The sequence below is a fragment of the Pleurodeles waltl genome, chromosome 9 (genome assembly GCF_031143425.1).
Source record: "Pleurodeles waltl isolate 20211129_DDA chromosome 9, aPleWal1.hap1.20221129, whole genome shotgun sequence".
Classification (NCBI taxonomy): domain Eukaryota; kingdom Metazoa; phylum Chordata; class Amphibia; order Caudata; family Salamandridae; genus Pleurodeles; species Pleurodeles waltl.
This window is the reverse complement of record NC_090448.1, coordinates 1,182,267,914-1,182,282,308: the sequence shown is the minus strand read 5'-3', so window position 1 is coordinate 1,182,282,308 and position 14,395 is coordinate 1,182,267,914. Positions and strand designations below refer to the sequence as shown.

Here is a 14,395-nt window from a genome sequence, read left to right as displayed (position 1 = left end):
TACCTCATCCTCTACCTGCTCCACCCTCACCTACCCTCCTCCCGGCTCTTACCCCTTACTGTCACTAACTCATCCCTGCTTCATCCTCTACCTGCCCCCACCCTCCCCTACCCTCCTCCCTCTCCTGGCTCTTACCCCTCACTGTCACTACCTCATCCCAGCTTAATCCTCTACCTGCCCCCACCCTCGCCTACCCTCCTCCCTCTCCTGGCTCTTACCCCTCACTGTCACTACCTCATCCCTGCTTCATCCTCTACCAGCCCCACCCTCCCCTACCCTCCTCCCTCTCCTGGCTCTTACCCCTCACAGTCACTACCTCATCCCTGCTTCATACTCTACCTGCCCCACCCTCACCTACCCTCCTCCCTCTCCTGGCTCTTACCCCTCAGTGTCACTACCTCATCCCTGCTTCATACTCTACCAGCCCCACCCTCCCCTACCCTCCTCCCTCTCCTGGCTCTTACACCTCACTGTCACTACCTCATCCCTGCTTCATCCTCTACCAGCCCTACCCTCCTCCCTCTCCTGGCTCTTACCCCTCACTGTCACTACCTCATCCCAGCTTCATCCTCCTCCTGGCCCCACCCTCCCCTACCCTCCTCCCTCTCCTGGCTCTTACCCCTCACTGTCACTACCTCATCCCTGCTTCATCCTCTACCTGCCCCCACCCTCACCTACCCTCCTCCCTCTCCTGGCTCTTACCCCTCACTGTCACTACCACATCCCTGCTTAATCCTCTACCTGCCCCACCCTCACCTACCCTCCTCCCTCTCCTGGCTCTTACCCCTCACTGTCACTACCTCATCCCTGCTTCATCCTCTACTGCCCCCACCCTCCCCTACCCTCCTCCCTCTCCTGGCTCTTACCCCTCACTGTCACTACCTCATCCCTGCTTCATCCTCTACCTGCCCCCACCCTCACCTACCCTCCTCCCTCTCCTGGCTCTTACCTCTCACTGTCACTACCTCATCCCTGCTTCATCCTCTACCAGCCCCACCCTCCCCTACCCTCCTCCCTCTCCTGGCTCTTACCCCTCACTGTCACTACTTCATCCCTGCTTCATCCTCTACCTGCCCCACCCTCCCCTACCCTCCTACCTCTCCTGGCTCTTACCCCTCACTGTCACTACCTCATCCCTGCTTCATCCTCCTCCTGTCCCCATCCTCACCTACCCTCCTCCCTCTCCTAGCTCTTACCCCTCACTGTCACTACCTCATCCCTGCTTCATGCTCTACCTGCCCCCACCCTCACCTACCCTCCTCCCTCTCCTGGCTCTTACCTCTCACTGTCACTACCTCATCCCTGCTTCATCCTCTACCAGCCCCACCCTCCCCTACCCTCCTCCCTCTCCTGGCTCTTACCCCTCACTGTCACTACCTCATCCCTGCTTCATGCTCTACCTGCCCCCACCCTCACCTACCCTCCTCCCTCTCCTGGCTCTTACCCCTCACTGTCACTACCTCATCCCTGCTTCATCCTCTACCTGCCCCACCCTCCCCTACCCTCCTCCCTCTCCTGGCTCTTACCCCTCACTGTCACTACTTCATCCCTGCTTCATCCTCTACCTGCCCCACCCTCCCCTACCCTCCTCCCTCTCCTGGCTCTTACCCCTCACTGTCACTATCTCATCCCTGCTTCATCCTCCTCCTGCCCCCATCCTCACCTACCCTCCTCCCTCTCCTAGCTCTTACCCCTCACTGTCACTACCTCATCCTTGCTTAATCCTCTACCTGCCCCCACCCTCACCTACCCTCCTCCCTCTCCTGGCTCTTACCCCTCACTGTCACTACCTCATCCCTGCTTCATCCTCTACCTGCCCCACCCTCCCCTACCCTCCTCCCTCTCCTGGCTCTTACCTCTCACTGTCACTACCTCATCCCTGCTTCATCCTCTACCAGCCCCCACCCTCTCCTACCCTCCTCCCTCTCCTGGCTCTTACCCCTCACTGTCACTACCTCATCCCTGCTTCATCCTCTACCTGCCCCCACCCTCACCTACCCTCCTCCCTCTCCTGGCTCTTACCCCTCACTGTCACTACCTCATCCCTGCTTCATACTCTACCTGCCCCACCCTCACCTACCCTCCTCCCTCTCCTAGCTCTTACCCCTCACTGTCACTACCTCATCCCTGCTTAATCCTCTACCTGCCCCACCCTCACCTACCCTCCTCCCTCTCCTGGCTCTTACACCTCACTGTCACTACCTCATCCCTGCTTCATCCTCTACCAGCCCCACCCTCCCCTACCCTCCTCCCTCTCCTGGCTCTTACCCCTCACTGTCACTACCTCATCCCTGCTTCATCCTTCTCCTGCCCCACCCTCGCCTACCCTCCTCCCTATCCTGGCTCTTACCCCTCACTGTCACTACCTCATCCCTGCTTCATCCTCTACCTGCCCCACCCTCCCCTACCCTCCTCCCTCTCCTGGCTCTTACCCCTCACTGTCACTACTTCATCCCTGCTTCATCCTCTACCTGCCCCACCCTCCCCTACCCTCCTCCCTCTCCTGGCTCTTACCCCTCACTGTCACTATCTCATCCCTGCTTCATCCTCCTCCTGCCCCCATCCTCACCTACCCTCTTCCCTCTCCTAGCTCTTACCCCTCACTGTCACTACCTCATCCTTGCTTAATCCTCTACCTGCCCCCACCCTCACCTACCCTCCTCCCTTTCCTGGCTCTTACCCCTCACTGTCACTACCTCATCCCTGCTTCATCCTCTACCTGCCCCACCCTCCCCCACCCTCCTCCCTCTCCTGGCTCTTACCCCTCACTGTCACTACCTCATCCCTGCTTCATCCTCTACCAGCCCCCACCCTCACCTACCCTCCTCCCTCTCCTGGCTCTTACCCCTCACTGTCACTACCTCATCCCTGCTTCATCCTCTACCTGCCCCCACCCTCACCTACCCTCCTCCCTCTCCTGGCTCTTACCCCTCACTGTCACTACCTCATCCCTGCTTCATACTCTACCTGCCCCACCCTCACCTACCCTCCTCCCTCTCCTAGCTCTTACCCCTCACTGTCACTACCTCATCCCTGCTTCATGCTCTACCTGCCCCCACCCTCACCTACCCTCCTCCCTCTCCTGGCTCTTACCCCTCACTGTCACTACCTCATCCCTGCTTAATCCTCTACCTGCCCCACCCTCACCTACCCTCCTCCCTCTCCTGGCTCTTACACCTCACTGTCACTACCTCATCCCTGCTTCATCCTCTACCAGCCCCACCCTCCCCTACCCTCCTCCCTCTCCTGGCTCTTACCCCTCACTGTCACTACCTCATCCCTGCTTCATCCTCCTCCTGCCCCACCCTCCTCCCTCTCCTGGCTCTTACCCCTCACTGTCACTACCTCATCCCTGCTTCATCCTCCTCCTGCCCCACCCTCCCCTACCCTCCTCCCTCTCCTGGCTCTTACCCCTCACTGTCACTACCTCATCCCTGCTTCATCCTCTACCTGCCCCCACCCTCACCTACCCTCCTCCCTCTCCTGGCTCTTACCCCTCACAGTCACTACCTCATCCCTGCTCCATCCTCTACCTGCCCCACCCTCCCCTACCCTCCTCCCTCTCCTGGCTCTTACCCCTCACTGTCACTACCTCATCCCTGCTTCATCCTCTACCAGCCCCCACCCTCCCCTACCCTCCTCCCTCTCCTGGCTCTTACCCCTCACTGTCACTACCTCATCCCTGCTTCATGCTCTACCTGCCCCACCCTCCCCTACCCTCCTCCCTCTCCTGGCTCTTACCCCTCACTGTCACTACCTCATCCCTGCTTCATGCTCTACCTGCCCCCACCATCACCTACCCTCCTCCCTCTCCTGGCTCTTACCCCTCACTGTCACTACCTCATCCCTGCTTAATCCTCTACCTGCCCCACCCTCACCTACCCTCCTCCCTCTCCTGGCTGTTACCCCTCACTGTCACTACCTCATCCCTGCTTCATCCTCTACCAGCCCCATCCTCACCTACCCTCCTCCCTCTCCTGGCTCTTACCCCTCACTGTCACTACCTCATCCCTGCTTCATCCTCCTCCTGCCCCCATCCTCACCTACCCTCCTCCCTCTCCTAGCTCTTACCCCTCACTGTCACTACCTCATCCCTGCTTCATGCTCTACCTGCCCCACCCTCCCCTACCCTCCTCCCTCTCCTGGCTCTTACCCCTCACTGTCACTACCTCATCCCTGCTTCATCCTCTACCAGCCCCACCCTCCCCTACCCTCCTCCCTCTCCTGGCTCTTACCCCTCACAGTCACTACCTCATCCCTGCTTCATCCTCTACCTGCCCCACCCTCCCCTACCCTCCTCCCTCTCCTGGCTCTTACCCCTCACTGTCACTATCTCATCCCTGCTTCATCCTCCTCCTGCCCCCATCCTCACCTACCCTCCTCCCTCTCCTAGCGCTTACCCCTCACTGTCACTACCTCATCCTTGCTTAATCCTCTACCTGCCCCCACCCTCACCTACCCTCCTCCCTCTCCTGGCTCTTACCCCTCACTGTCACTACCTCATCCCTGCTTCATCCTCTACCTGCCCCACCCTCCCCTACCCTCCTCCCTCTCCTGGCTCTTACCTCTCACTGTCACTACCTCATCCCTGCTTCATCCTCTACCAGCCCCCACCCTCTCCTACCCTCCTCCCTCTCCTGGCTCTTACCCCTCACTGTCACTACCTCATCCCTGCTTCATCCTCTACCTGCCCCCACCCTCACCTACCCTCCTCCCTCTCCTGGCTCTTACCCCTCACTGTCACTACCTCATCCCTGCTTCATACTCTACCTGCCCCACCCTCACCTACCCTCCTCCCTCTCCTAGCTCTTACCCCTCACTGTCACTACCTCATCCCTGCTTAATCCTCTACCTGCCCCACCCTCACCTACCCTCCTCCCTCTCCTGGCTCTTACACCTCACTGTCACTACCTCATCCCTGCTTCATCCTCTACCAGCCCCACCCTCCCCTACCCTCCTCCCTCTCCTGGCTCTTACCCCTCACTGTCACTACCTCATCCCTGCTTCATCCTCCACCTGCCCCCACCCTCACCTACCCTCCTCCCTCTCCTGGCTCTTACCCCTCACTGTCACTACCTCATCCCTGCTTAATCCTCTACCTGCCCCCACCCTCCCCTACCCTCCTCCCTCTCCTAGCTCTTACCCCTCACTGTCACTACCTCATCCCTGCTTCATCCTCCTCCTGCCCCCACCCTCCCCTACCCTCCTCCCTCTCCTAGCTCTTACCCCTCACTGTCACTACCTCATCCCTGCTTCATCCTCCACCTGCCCCCACCCTCACCTACCCTCCTCCCTCTCCTGGCTCTTACCCCTCACTGTCACTACCTCATCCCTGCTTAATCCTCTACCTGCCCCCACCCTCCCCTACCCTCCTCCCTCTCCTAGCTCTTACCCCTCACAGTCACTACCTCATCCCTGCTTCATCCTCCTCCTGCCCCACCCTCCCCTACCCTCCTCCCTCTCCTAGCTCTTACCCCTCACTGTCACTACCTCATCCCTGCTTCATCCTCCTCCTGCCCCACCCTCACCTACCCTCCTCCCTCTCCTAGCTCTTACCCCTCACTGTCACTACCTCATCCCTGCTTCATCCTCCTCCTGCCCCCACCCTCCCTACCCTCCTCCCTCTCCTGACTCTTACCCCTCACTGTCACTACCTCATCCCTGCTTCATCCTCTACCTGCCCCCACCCTCCCCTACCCTCCTCCCTCTCCTGGCTCTTATCCCTCACTGTCACTACCTCATCCCTGCTTCATCCTCCTCCTGCCCCCACCCTCCCCTACCCTCCTCCCTCTCCTAGCTCTTACCCCTCACTGTCACTACCTCATCCCTGCTTCATCCTCCTCCTGCCCCCACCCTCCCCTACCCTCCTCCCTCTCCTGGCTCTTACCCCTCACCGTCACTACCTCATCCCTGCTTCATACTCTACCTGCTCCACCCTCACCTACCCTCCTCCCGGCTCTTACCCCTTACTGTCACTACCTCATCCCTGCTTCATACTCTACCAGCCCCACCCTCACCTACCCTCCTCCCTCTCCTGGCTCTTACCCCTCACTGTCACTACCTCATCCCAGCTTCATCCTCCTCCTGCCCCCACCCTCACCTACCCTCCTCCCTCTCCTGGCTCTTACCCCTCACTGTCACTACCTCATCCCTGCTTCATCCTCTACCTGCCCCACCCTCCCCTACCCTCCTCTCTCTCCTGGCTCTCACCCCTCACTGTCACAACCTCATCCCTGCTTCATCCTCTACCTGCCCCACCCTCCCCTACCCTCCTCCCTCTCCTGGCTCTTACCCATCACTGTCACTACCTCATCCCTGCTTCATCCTCTACCAGCCCCCACCCTCACCTACCCTCCTCCCTCTCCTGGCTCTTACCCCTCACTGTCACTACCTCATCCCTGCTTCATCCTCCTCCTGCCCCCACCCTCCCCTACCCTCCTCCCTCTCCTAGCTCTTACCCCTCACTGTCACTACCTCATCCCTGCTTCATCCTCCTCCTGCCCCACCCTCACCTACCCTCCTCCCTCTCCTGGCTCTTCCACCTCACTGTCACTACCTCATCCCTGCTTCATCCTCTACCTGCCCCACCCTCCCCTACCCTCCTCCCTCTCCTGGCTCTTACCCCTCACTGTCACTACCTCATCCCTGCTTCATCCTCCTCCTGCCCCACCCTCCCCTACTCTCCTCCCTCTCCTAGCTCTTACCCCTCACTGTCACTACCTCATCCCTGCTTCATGCTCTACCAGCCCCACCCTCACCTACCCTCCTCCCTCTCCTGGCTCTTACCCCTCACTGTCACTACCTCATCCCTGCTTCATCCTCCTCCTGCCCCACCCTCCCCTACCCTCCTCCCTCTCCTGGCTCTTACCCCTCACTGTCACTACTTCATCCCTGCTTCATCCTCTACCTGCCCCCACCCTCCCCTACCCTCCTCCCTCTCCTGGCTCTTACCCCTCACTGTCACTACCTCATCCCTGCTTCATCCTCTACCTGCCCAACCCTGCCCTACCCTCCTCCCTCTCCTGGCTCTTACCCCTCACTGTCACTACCTCATCCCTGCTTCATCCCCTACCTGCCCCCACCCTCCCCTACCCTCCTCCCTCTCCTGGCTCTTACCCCTCACAGTCACTACCTCATCCCTGCTTCATCCTCCTCCTGCCCCACCCTCCCCTACCCTCCTCCCTCTCCTGGCTCTTACCCCTCACTGTCACTACCTCATCCCTGCTTCATCCTCTACCTGCCCCCACCCTCCCCTACCCTCCTCCCTCTCCTGGCTCTTACCCCTCACTGTCACTACCTCATCCCTGCTTCATCCTCTACCTGCCCCCACCCTCCCCTACCCTCCTCCCTCTCCTGGCTCTTACCCCTCACTGTCACTACCTCATCCCTGCTTCATCCTCTACCTGCCCCCACCCTCCCCTACCCTCCTCCCTCTCCTGGCTCTTACCCCTCACTGTCACTACCTCATCCCTGCTTCATCCTCTACCTGCCCCCACCCTCCCCTACCCTCCTCCCTCTCCTGGCTCTTACCCCTCACAGTCACTACCTCATCCCTGCTTCATCCTCCTCCTGCCCCACCCTCACCTACCCTCCTCCCTCTCCTGGCTCTTACCCCTCACTGTCACTACCTCATCCCTGCTTCATGCTCTACCTGCCCCACCCTCCCCTACCCTCCTCCCTCTCCTGGCTCTTACCCCTCACTGTCACTACCTCATCCCTGCTTCATCCTCTACCTGCCCCACCCTCCCCTACCCTCCTCCCTCTCCTGGCTCTTACCCCTCACTGTCACTACCTCATCCCTGCTTCATCCTCTACCAGCCCCCACCCTCCCCTACCCTCCTCCCTCTCCTGGCTCTTACCCCTCACCGTCACTACCTCATCCCTGCTTCATACTCTACCTGCTCCACCCTCACCTACCCTCCTCCCGGCTCTTACCCCTTACTGTCACTACCTCATCCCTGCTTCATGCTCTACCTGCCCCACCCTCCCCTACCCTCCTCCCTCTCCTGGCTCTTACCCCTCACTGTCACTACCTCATCCCTGCTTCATCCTCTACCTGCCCCACCCTCCCCTACCCTCCTCCCTCTCCTGGCTCTTACCCCTCACTGTCACTACCTCATCCCTGCTTCATCCTCTACCTGCCCCACCCTCCCCTACCCTCCTCCCTCTCCTGGCTCTTACCCCTCACTGTCACTACCTCATCCCTGCTTCATCCTCCTCCTGCCCCACCCTCCCCTACCCTCCTCCCTCTCCTGGCTCTTACCCCTCACTGTCACTACTTCATCCCTGCTTCATCCTCTACCTGCCCCCACCCTCCCCTACCCTCCTCCCTCTCCTGGCTCTTACCCCTCACTGTCACTACCTCATCCCTGCTTCATCCTCTACCTGCACCCACTCTCCCCTACCCTCCTCCCTCTCCTGGCTCTTATCCCTCACTGTCACTACTTCATCCCTGCTTCATCCTCTACCTGCCCCACCCTCCCCTACCCTCCTCCCTCTCCTGGCTCTTACCCCTCACTGTCACTACCTCATCCCTGCTTCATCCTCTACCTGCACCCACTCTCCCCTACCCTCCTCCCTCTCCTGGCTCTTACCCCTCACTGTCACTACTTCATCCCTGCTTCATCCTCTACCTGCCCCCACCCTCCCCTACCCTCCTCCCTCTCCTGGCTCTTACCCCTCACTGTCACTACCTCATCCCTGCTTCATCCTCTACCTGCACCCACTCTCCCCTACCCTCCTCCCTCTCCTGGCTCTTATCCCTCACTGTCACTACCTCATCCCTGCTTCATCCTCTACCTGCCCCACCCTCCCCTACCCTCCTCCCTCTCCTGGCTCTTACCCCTCACTGTCACTATCTCATCCCTGCTTCATCCTCTACCAGCCCCACTCTCCCCTACCCTCCTCCCTCTCCTGGCTCTTACCCCTCACCGTCACTACCTCATCCCTGCTTCATGCTCTACCAGCCCCACTCTCCCCTACCCTCCTCCCTCTCCTGGCTCTTACCCCTCACTGTCACTACCTCATCCCTGCTTCATGCTCTACCTGCCCCCACCCTCCCCTACCCTCCTCCCTCTCCTGGCTCTCACCCCTCACTGTCACAACCTCATCCCTGCTTCATCCTCTACCAGCCCCCACCCTCCCCTACCCTCCTCCCTCTCCTGGCTCTTACCCCTCACTGTCACTACCTCATCCCTGCTTCATCCTCTACCTGCCCCACCCTCCCCTACCCTCCTCCCTCTCCTGGCTCTTACCCCTCACTGTCACTACCTCATCCCTGCTTCATCCTCTACCAGCCCCCACTCTCCCCTACCCTCCTCCCTCTCCTGGCTCTTACCCCTCAGTGTCACTACCTCATCCCTGCTTCATCCTCTACCTGCCCCACCCTCCCCTACCCTCCTCCCTCTCCTGGCTCTTACCCCTCACTGTCACTACCTCATCCCTGCTTCATCCTCTACCTGCCCCACCCTCCCCTACCCTCCTCCCTCTCCTGGCTCTTACCCCTCACTGTCACTACCTCATCCCTGCTTCATCCTCCTCCTGCCCCACCCTCCCCTACCCTCCTCCCTCTCCTGGCTCTTACCCCTCACTGTCACTACTTCATCCCTGCTTCATCCTCTACCTGCCCCCACCCTCCCCTACCCTCCTCCCTCTCCTGGCTCTTACCCCTCACTGTCACTACCTCATCCCTGCTTCATCCTCTACCTGCACCCACTCTCCCCTACCCTCCTCCCTCTCCTGGCTCTTATCCCTCACTGTCACTACTTCATCCCTGCTTCATCCTCTACCTGCCCCACCCTCCCCTACCCTCCTCCCTCTCCTGGCTCTTACCCCTCACTGTCACTACCTCATCCCTGCTTCATCCTCTACCTGCACCCACTCTCCCCTACCCTCCTCCCTCTCCTGGCTCTTACCCCTCACTGTCACTACTTCATCCCTGCTTCATCCTCTACCTGCCCCCACCCTCCCCTACCCTCCTCCCTCTCCTGGCTCTTACCCCTCACTGTCACTACCTCATCCCTGCTTCATCCTCTACCTGCACCCACTCTCCCCTACCCTCCTCCCTCTCCTGGCTCTTATCCCTCACTGTCACTACCTCATCCCTGCTTCATCCTCTACCTGCCCCACCCTCCCCTACCCTCCTCCCTCTCCTGGCTCTTACCCCTCACTGTCACTATCTCATCCCTGCTTCATCCTCTACCAGCCCCACTCTCCCCTACCCTCCTCCCTCTCCTGGCTCTTACCCCTCACCGTCACTACCTCATCCCTGCTTCATGCTCTACCAGCCCCACTCTCCCCTACCCTCCTCCCTCTCCTGGCTCTTACCCCTCACTGTCACTACCTCATCCCTGCTTCATGCTCTACCTGCCCCCACCCTCCCCTACCCTCCTCCCTCTCCTGGCTCTCACCCCTCACTGTCACAACCTCATCCCTGCTTCATCCTCTACCAGCCCCCACCCTCCCCTACCCTCCTCCCTCTCCTGGCTCTTACCCCTCACTGTCACTACCTCATCCCTGCTTCATCCTCTACCTGCCCCACCCTCCCCTACCCTCCTCCCTCTCCTGGCTCTTACCCCTCACTGTCACTACCTCATCCCTGCTTCATCCTCTACCAGCCCCCACTCTCCCCTACCCTCCTCCCTCTCCTGGCTCTTACCCCTCAGTGTCACTACCTCATCCCTGCTTCATCCTCTACCTGCCCCACCCTCCCCTACCCTCCTCCCTCTCCTGGCTCTTACCCCTCACTGTCACTACCTCATCCCTGCTTCATCCTCTACCTGCCCCACCCTCCCCTACCCTCCTCCCTCTCCTGGCTCTTACCCCTCACTGTCACTACCTCATCCCTGCTTCATCCTCTACCAGCCCCCACTCTCCCCTACCCTCCTCCCTCTCCTGGCTCTTACACCTCACTGTCACTACCTCATCCCTGCTTCATGCTCTACCTGCCCCACCCTCCCCTACCCTCCTCCCTCTCCTGGCTCTTACCCCTCACAGTCACTACCTCATCCCTGCTTCATCCTCTACCTGCCCCACCCTCCCCTACCCTCCTCCCTCTCCTGGCTCTTACCCCTCACTGTCACTACCTCATCCCTGCTTCATCCTCTACCAGCCCCCACCCTCCCCTACCCTCCTCCCTCTCCTGGCTCTTACCCCTCACAGTCACTACCTCATCCCTGCTTCATGCTCTACCTGCCCCACCCTCCCCTACCCTCCTCCCTCTCCTGGCTCTTTCCGCCGCACTCTCCATTGTCACCCTCGTGTCCTTAGGCTACCCCTAGTTCTGACCCCACTCCCTTCCCAGCCTCCCCGTCACTGCTCCAGCCCCGTGACCCGCATCCATCCACCTGTTCAGCACCCCAGCCCCTTCCTCAAGCCCTTCTGACCTCTGACCCCCCCAACCTGTCTCCGCCCTGACCCTCCCTCTATCCCGGGGTGGGTAACAAGGACACCGTCCGCATCCTCTCTAGAGCCTGGGGGGGGGCAGAAGGGTCCAGCCCCCCCCTCCAGGGCCGCGCCCCCTGACGCCCCGCCCCCTCCCGGGCCACGCCCCCTACAGCCCCACCTCCCCCCCTCCCCCGGGACACGCCCCATAACGCCCCCCAGAGCCCCCCTCCCCCGGCCAGTCCCCCCCCGGGGCCTCTCACCCTCGCTCTCCCCCCCGTCGCTGCCGCTGCTCCCCGGGCTCTCCTCGTCCTCATCTTCCTCCTCCTCGCTGCCGCTGCTGCCCTCGGGCTCCCCGAACTCCAGCTCCATGTCCTCCCGCCCCGGGGGGCCGCCGCCCGCCTCCTTCTTGTCCCGCGCGTGGACCGGCATCGCGCCCGGAGCCCGCACCGCGGCACACTGCGCCCGCCCAGCGCGCCGCCCACCGGAAGCGCCTATTGGACGGCCAGCACCCGGGCCGAGCGCCCATTGGGCAGCACCCTACGCCTAATGCCCTATGCCAGGGTCCGATTGGACAGATCACTTCTCATTCTTTATCCTGCGGCCGCACATTGGTAATCTGATGGACTTCATGGTTGGTCACTCCTCACTTCTGTCACGAGTTCTCCTTCTGTCTCATTGGTTACTTTTCTCCGCCTTTTCTACGTACGACCTATCCGATGATAAAAGTGTAGAAACGAACTGAGAGGCCATATTGGAAGTACAGAGGTACCCCACAGAGGTGACATGGACATCAAAGAAGGACTTGCAAGCTAACTGACTCACAGCTGTCATTCACGAATGAGAACACTACTGACTGACAGCTGTCATTCAGGATTAAGAAACACTGTGGCATTTACTGGGGCAGGGATAGGACTGAAGCTCTACCAGCTGTCCCATACACTGCTCATTGCATCAATGCACATGCTTCTATCGTCTAAAAACAACTGAGTTCTGGAATGCACCCTTTAGCAAATATTATTAATTTCCACCGCTGTCCTTTTTTGTGGGTACCATTGGTCCCTGCCTGAATCCTAAGCTCTCCTTAGGTTTACAGAAGGACAAATCCATTCTCAGATGAACCGTAGGGAAATACATGGTCCATATTTCACATAAACCAGTATCTTTTCAGAAATAACATTCCCATTACTCCAAGGGCTTACAATAAGGTTGATAAGTCCTTGTACTACTTTTCAAACACTCTCTTATTTACACAGAATAGACACAGTTTACTAAAGCAAGAATTATATTTTTTGACATTTCTTCCAGTTAAACCCCCCTTTTCAATGCAAGTAAATGGGAAATTAAGTTCCCCATTTTTTCATCTCCCTCTTATCTATTCCCAAATGTTGGCATGTATGTATTAAGAATTTAAACAATGCTCGTAAGCCAAAAAATGAAACTACAAACAACATGACTGACATAAGCTGGCAACAATCAGAGACTTTTTTTGAATTAAATGTTTGGATTAACACAATATTGACAACTAGACGTTCTAGTGGTATTTCTAAAGAGGAATTATGTTAAATCACGTTTAGATTGACTATAGTTAATGTAGGCTTGAATTTTAAATTGGCTAACAATGGTTGCCGCCTTTGCTCTGTGACACTTGAATATTTTATTTCTAGGCAAGCTGGAGCTCTAATTGTTGACTGTGATGTTCTTTTTCCTTCTTTCCCATGTGAAAAAATGTTTAATTTTCTTTGAGATATTCATGGATTTTTTCATGAATAGCACATTCAACAAGACACAAGCAGTGTGCAGCCTAATCCATCTGTCTAATCCTGTTACAGATAGTTTGAAGGAAGCAGAGAGAAGCTTGCACTGTGAGAAAATTTCTGAATGTAACAAGTTTGTAACAGTACCATCTTGCTTTAACCTGAATGACAGTTTTATGGGAATTGCGTGTGTATGAAGCTGGCCTGGCTTATAGTGGGTACCTGATGGTACTTACACCTTGTGCCAGGTCCAGTTATCCTTTATTAGTAGATTAGTAGTGTTCTAGCAGTTTAGGCTGATAGAGGTAGCTATACCGGAGAAGCTTAGGCTGAACTAGGAGACATGCAAAGCTCCTACTATACCACTTATATCATATAGCACTATGGTGGTCATTACAACCCTGGCGTACGATGTTAAAGCGGCGGTAAAACCGGCAACAGGCCGGCGGTAAAAAAATTGCAATTACGACCGTGGCGGAAACCGCCAGCAAAGACAGCCACTTTAACACTCCGACCGCCACGGCGGTACAAACAAACAGTGCGGCGGTCACCGCCAACAGACAGGCGGGAGACAATATACCGCCCACACTATTATGACAGGCCAATCCGCCACCTTTTCCGGGGCGGATTCACCACGGATAAAAACACGGCGGAAACAGGAATTTCGAAGGGAAAACGCTCACCTCTACACACCCCACGAGGAACGAGGACACCATGGACCCGGAACTCCAAATTCTCCCTGCGATAGTCTTCCTGCACCTCTACCAGGAGCACCAACGCCGGCGGCAAAGACCACAGTGAGTACTGCACCTACAACACAGGGGAGGGGGGAGGCAAAAAACAGGGACACACACACGCAACACCCCCACCCTCACCCACTACAACACACACAAATGCATATCAATACATCACAGTAACACCCCCCAAGCCCCCTGGAAGAATGCAAAGACAATAGAAAATTAGTGTAACCATTGTAATATATTAAAAACAAGTAGGCAGAAATATATATATACACCATGTACAAAATAAATACCAAGCATAGTAGTCCAGGTTGTGCACTAAGATAGTCCGTGGAACACTGGGACCACACAGTATGGGCGAGGCCCACACAAGATCCCCAACCATGACGGAGAGAACACTGCAGGGGCATCAGATACCAAGAAAACAGGCACCTCAGGGTGAGGGAAAGGGGGGGCACCTCAGCCACTTGAGTGCACGACGCCAAATCCACGAGGGGGCCACATGCCCACTGTTCC

At 58.0% G+C, this 14,395-nt stretch overlaps 1 protein-coding gene across 5 annotated transcripts in view; it reads right to left on the bottom strand.

Moving 5' to 3' along the window:
* The window catches only part of BRMS1L (BRMS1 like transcriptional repressor), a 68,795-nt gene extending 56,878 nt beyond the window's left edge, over positions 1-11,917 (bottom strand). Inside the window, exon 1 of one of the 5 annotated variants that reach the window (XM_069209129.1) lies at positions 11,646-11,917. In XM_069209129.1, coding sequence (XP_069065230.1) covers positions 11,646-11,814 — 169 coding nt within the window. In that variant the 5' untranslated portion in view covers positions 11,815-11,917. The remainder of the gene's footprint in view (positions 1-11,645) is intronic. The other 4 variants (XM_069209131.1, XM_069209130.1, XM_069209132.1 and 1 more) reach the window with 4 other exon arrangements.
* Between the last annotated feature and the right edge of the window lie 2,478 nt (positions 11,918-14,395).